At 55.8% G+C, this 4,095-nt stretch overlaps 1 protein-coding gene across 1 annotated transcript in view; it reads right to left on the bottom strand.

Annotated features, from left to right (window-relative positions):
• Positions 1-4,095, bottom strand: part of LOC115305208 (keratin, type II microfibrillar, component 7C-like) — a 30,508-nt gene that overhangs the window by 26,042 nt on the left and 371 nt on the right. Inside the window, exons 2-6 of the mRNA XM_029955494.1 lie at positions 3,787-4,027; positions 2,039-2,247; positions 909-969; positions 691-786; positions 9-110 (exon numbers count right to left, since the gene is read on the bottom strand). Coding sequence (XP_029811354.1) covers positions 9-110; positions 691-786; positions 909-969; positions 2,039-2,247; positions 3,787-4,027 — 709 coding nt within the window. The remainder of the gene's footprint in view (positions 1-8; positions 111-690; positions 787-908; positions 970-2,038; positions 2,248-3,786; positions 4,028-4,095) is intronic.

Genomic DNA, 4,095 nt, shown 5'->3' with positions numbered 1-4,095 from the left:
TACTGAGCCTTGATCTCGGCCACAATGCAGTCCATGTTCAGGTCCCGGCTGTTGTCCATCTTGACGATGACTGAGGTGTCTGAGATGTGGGCGTTGAGGACACGGATCTCCTGTGGTGGTGGGAGTAGGAGAAGTAGAAGCAAGTTATCTGTGCTTTTCATCACCCACTGAGGCCAATACCTATCCTTTCTTTGGCCCATTTGGAGCCAAGGTCTCATATGTGGAGCTGATAATCATCTGATGAAATTGTATGACCTTATGTGCAGAGAAGAAATTCCTTTTAGAGGAAGACACAACCGTTTTTCAAATGCTTGCTTCTGGGATATTTAGGTCCCTGTGAGCCCAGGCTGCTTCCCTCTGCCTGAGCTCTGTGGATGTTTCCCAGGGCCCAGACCCTGTGCCAGGCTCCGTTCTCCTTCTGCTGGATCAAGCCTATAAAGGAAGGCTCTCGGCTGCCAGAGAAAATGGCTTGAGGCTGTGGGATGCTTTGTGTGGGCTTTGTGTGGGCTGGCCTGGGGATTGCACTCTCTTACCCCTTCCTAATCCTGTCCCCTTTTGGTTCCTCATTCCTCTGCCTCCCTTCTTCCCTCTCCTTGCTCCTCTGTAGCCCTCCAGACTCGAGCCTGGGTTTCCAAGTCAGCAGGCCTCTGGGGGCCTGGGCTTGCCCACCACGACTGAGAGCCCTCTCACCTCCTCGTACAGGCGTCTCAGGAAGTCAATCTCCTCGATCAGGGCCTCTGAGTTGGCCTCCAGGTCTGACTTGCGGAGGTAAGCACAGTCTACCTCCTGTGTGGGGTACAAAGGGGTGTAAGGCCAGCTGTCCTCAGGGCGCTCTGAGGGCTTGGCCGCAGAGTGGTGGTGTGGCGAGGATGAGATGGCTAGGGTAGGGATAGGCTTCTGGTACTCACCTTCTTTAAAGCCACAAACTCGTTCTCCGCTGTGGCCCGAAGTGCGACCTCTTCTTCATACCTGAGGTGGGGGAAGAAAGAACAAGACCCTGCCTGAGCGGCTCTCAACTTGGCCATGAAGCATGCCTGATTCCTAGACCCTCTCCCTGCTTGTCCCTCTGCCTCCAGAAGAAGTGGGGTGGGACCAAGAAGAAATCAGGCTGCCTGTCCCCGCCTACTGAGATACATGGAGAAGTGATGTTCCCACTCTCGCATCACCTCTGATCTTTTCAGTGGGGATGTGGGGGAGGGGGGACAGGATCTGGAAGCTCAGAGTATGTGTGTGTGTGCAGAGGGTGGGGGAAGAGGGAGGTCCCTGTTTTTCTTACCCAGGTCTCATTTTCCTTTCTTCTGCCCCTGGCTTTGCTATAGGTGGTGGGGGTCCCTCTGAGTCACCCCCCTCCCAGGCTTAGCCAATACCAGTCAAGCCTCCCACTTCCTCCTGCTCTGTGGGCAGGGCCAGCTCAGAGCCAGAGGCAGGGAGTGTGGTGGCTTGGCAAGTTCATGGCCGAGAGAGCTACTAGCCACCACCCCTGGAAAGCAGCATCCTATAGAGGACCCAGTGTGCATTCTCTATATCCTTTGTCACACTTTGTGACTGATGGCCTGTGCTGTGACTGTGTCAGGCCTGCCCCCCAGCAGCGTGCAAGCCCCATGAGGATAGGCACTATGTCTATGTTTTGCCCCTGGTTTGCTGGCACCCCTCTCGGCGTCTACCTGGCGCCTGGTAGGCACTCAGAAACTGCTCATTGAGTCAAGGAGTACACTTGAGAAGAAAGGTCCATGGCCTTGAAGGCTAGATTCAAAGGTACTAGGAGTGTTAATTTTTCTGGGGTCCTATGAGAAGTGTCCGGTGGATGGAGAAAGGGAGAGACTATCATTTCCCTGATCTGCGGGTGGGAAGGCCAGGTGAACCCCCTCTCTCAGGGGACCAGGGCCACCCACAGATCCCATGTCCCCCCAGGAAGGGCAGAGAGTGCACATTCTTCCCCATTCTCAGGCAGAGTCCCAGCCACAGACCCAGACGCTGCTCCCTGCGCTAGGAGATCCCTTCAAGAACCTTTCCCAAGCCGGCGCCTTCTAGCACTCACTTCTTCTTGTAGCCCTCCAGCACCTCCTGCACGTGGTTGAGCTCCGAGGCCAGCCTCCCGCTGTCGGCCTCCACACACTCGGCCTCCCGCCTCAGCGTCTCGATGTAGCCCTCGAACAGGGGCTCCAGGTTGCTCTCGCAGCACTTGCGGTTCTGGTAGAACTGCCACTTGGTCTCCAGAAGCTTGTTCTGCTGCTCCAGGAAGCGCACCTGCCGCCCAGAGGCAGAGCCTGAGAATCTCTTCTTAAGAGAGGGGGCGCAGAGCAAGAGGCGGGGAGCCCAGCAACCAGGACCTGCGGGCCCCCGACTCTCAGACCCAGAGTCCTCCCTTGCCAGGGTAGTGTCAAAACCACACCAGGGCTTAATCAGCTCATCCAGAAGTCCTCCCTGAGATCTCACTTCAGTCTTTTCTAGGCTATTATCTGATGTCATGGAATGTACTAAACTACGCTGAGTCCAGATTCTGCTACTGCTTGTTAATAATGTGTCCTTGGGCATGACAGGTAACTTCTTCGCTGAGTGAGGCCAGTGCTTACTCCATGAAGAGGGTTTCATGAGCCTGGCATGGAAGGGCACCTGCGTGCTGGACAATACTACCCAGAGCAGGTGTAATTGTCAGCGTGCAGATGAGCAGGCTGGCCTTTTTAGAAAGACAGACTGCAAAAGTTTAAAAAATAAAGTACGTGCCAATTATTGAATCCTTACGACAACAAGACAATTAGAATAATAGTCTCCTGCGATGTTAGTGCAGGCACGCTCTGTACTGCAACCCTCCCATTTTATAGATGCGGCAGCGAAGGCCCAGGGATGTTACCGGACTGCCTGAGACCTCACAACGGCAGAGGAGACACTCAAACTCGGAACTTCTGCCCCCAGAGGGCTCCTCTGTCACTATAATAATTACAGACTATCAGGCTCCAGGAAAACTTCACATCCATCTCCCTGCTACGAGGCTGGCCCGGCTGGTTCGCTTCCTCACTCAGATCCCTTTGCCTAGAGACTGCCACTAGCCGGTGTGTCCTTTCCGGTGTTATCCCTGGTATTTCGTGTTGGTAGGAGTTCCAGGCTTTTGGGTCCTTCCTGATGGGTATCTCTCCCGAATGACCTCCTTCGAGGCTGGCTCTGGAGAGCCCTCGCCAGCCCCAGAACTGCTTGCTCGTTGGAGAGTTCTCCCTCGTCCCCTCATGGGGAAATGGCTGCAGACCTGAGCCGGACACTGACATCAGCAGACGGTTTGAACTGTGTCCAGACCATATACTGTCTGCCTGCCTGTAAGGCCCACAGAGCAGGGGCTACTGTTCACCCCTAGACCCTGAACCCCAAGGCTTGGATAAACCACTGTGGCCCTGGCTCTAGAGACAGCTCTGTGTGATCCATGGCCGACCTTCCAGGCAGTCTTCCACTGTCGCAGAGGGGGTACCACCCTCCCATGCAAACGGCTATTTGACTTCAAATGCATTGAATACCCACACGGCAGCCCTGTGCTCATGAGAGGGTATCTCTCAGCACTAAAGTTTCTGTGTCTAGTTCTGCTTATGAGTCTTCAGTTTGTCTTCCCCCATCAGATTGGCAGTTCCTGATTCTACTCTTGGCTTACTGTCTATGTCCTAGAGGTGTGATTGCCTCCCCTTTTGGACTTGGCTGGGGATTTCAATGGGCAGATGCCTGCCTCTGACTCCCTCCTCAGTGCCCCAATCGAGTCCTGAGCAGAGTATGGAATTCAGGAAAGGCATGATCAAGGATACCCACCTTGTCGATGAAGGCAGCAAACCTGCTGTTGAGACACTTGATCTGCTCCTTCTCCTCCTGCTTCACGCACTGCGCATTGGGGTCGATCTCCAGGTTGAGGGGCGTGAGGAGGCTCTCGTTGACCGACACGGTGGTGATGCAGGGCGGGCTGGGCCCGCACACGCCGCCAGAGCGGTAGCCGAAGCTGCGGCCGCAGGAGCCGGCGCGGAAGCCGCCGCAGACGCTCTGGCTCCCGAAGCCTGTGAGGCCGCGGTAGCAGGAGACGCCGCGGTAGGGGGCGGCGGTGATGCAGCAGCGGCCGGGCCGGGG

The sequence above is a fragment of the Suricata suricatta genome, chromosome 10 (genome assembly GCF_006229205.1).
Source record: "Suricata suricatta isolate VVHF042 chromosome 10, meerkat_22Aug2017_6uvM2_HiC, whole genome shotgun sequence".
NCBI lineage: Eukaryota > Metazoa > Chordata > Mammalia > Carnivora > Herpestidae > Suricata > Suricata suricatta.
The sequence above is the reverse complement of the archived record's forward strand: the minus strand, read 5'-3'. Positions and strand labels throughout refer to the sequence as shown.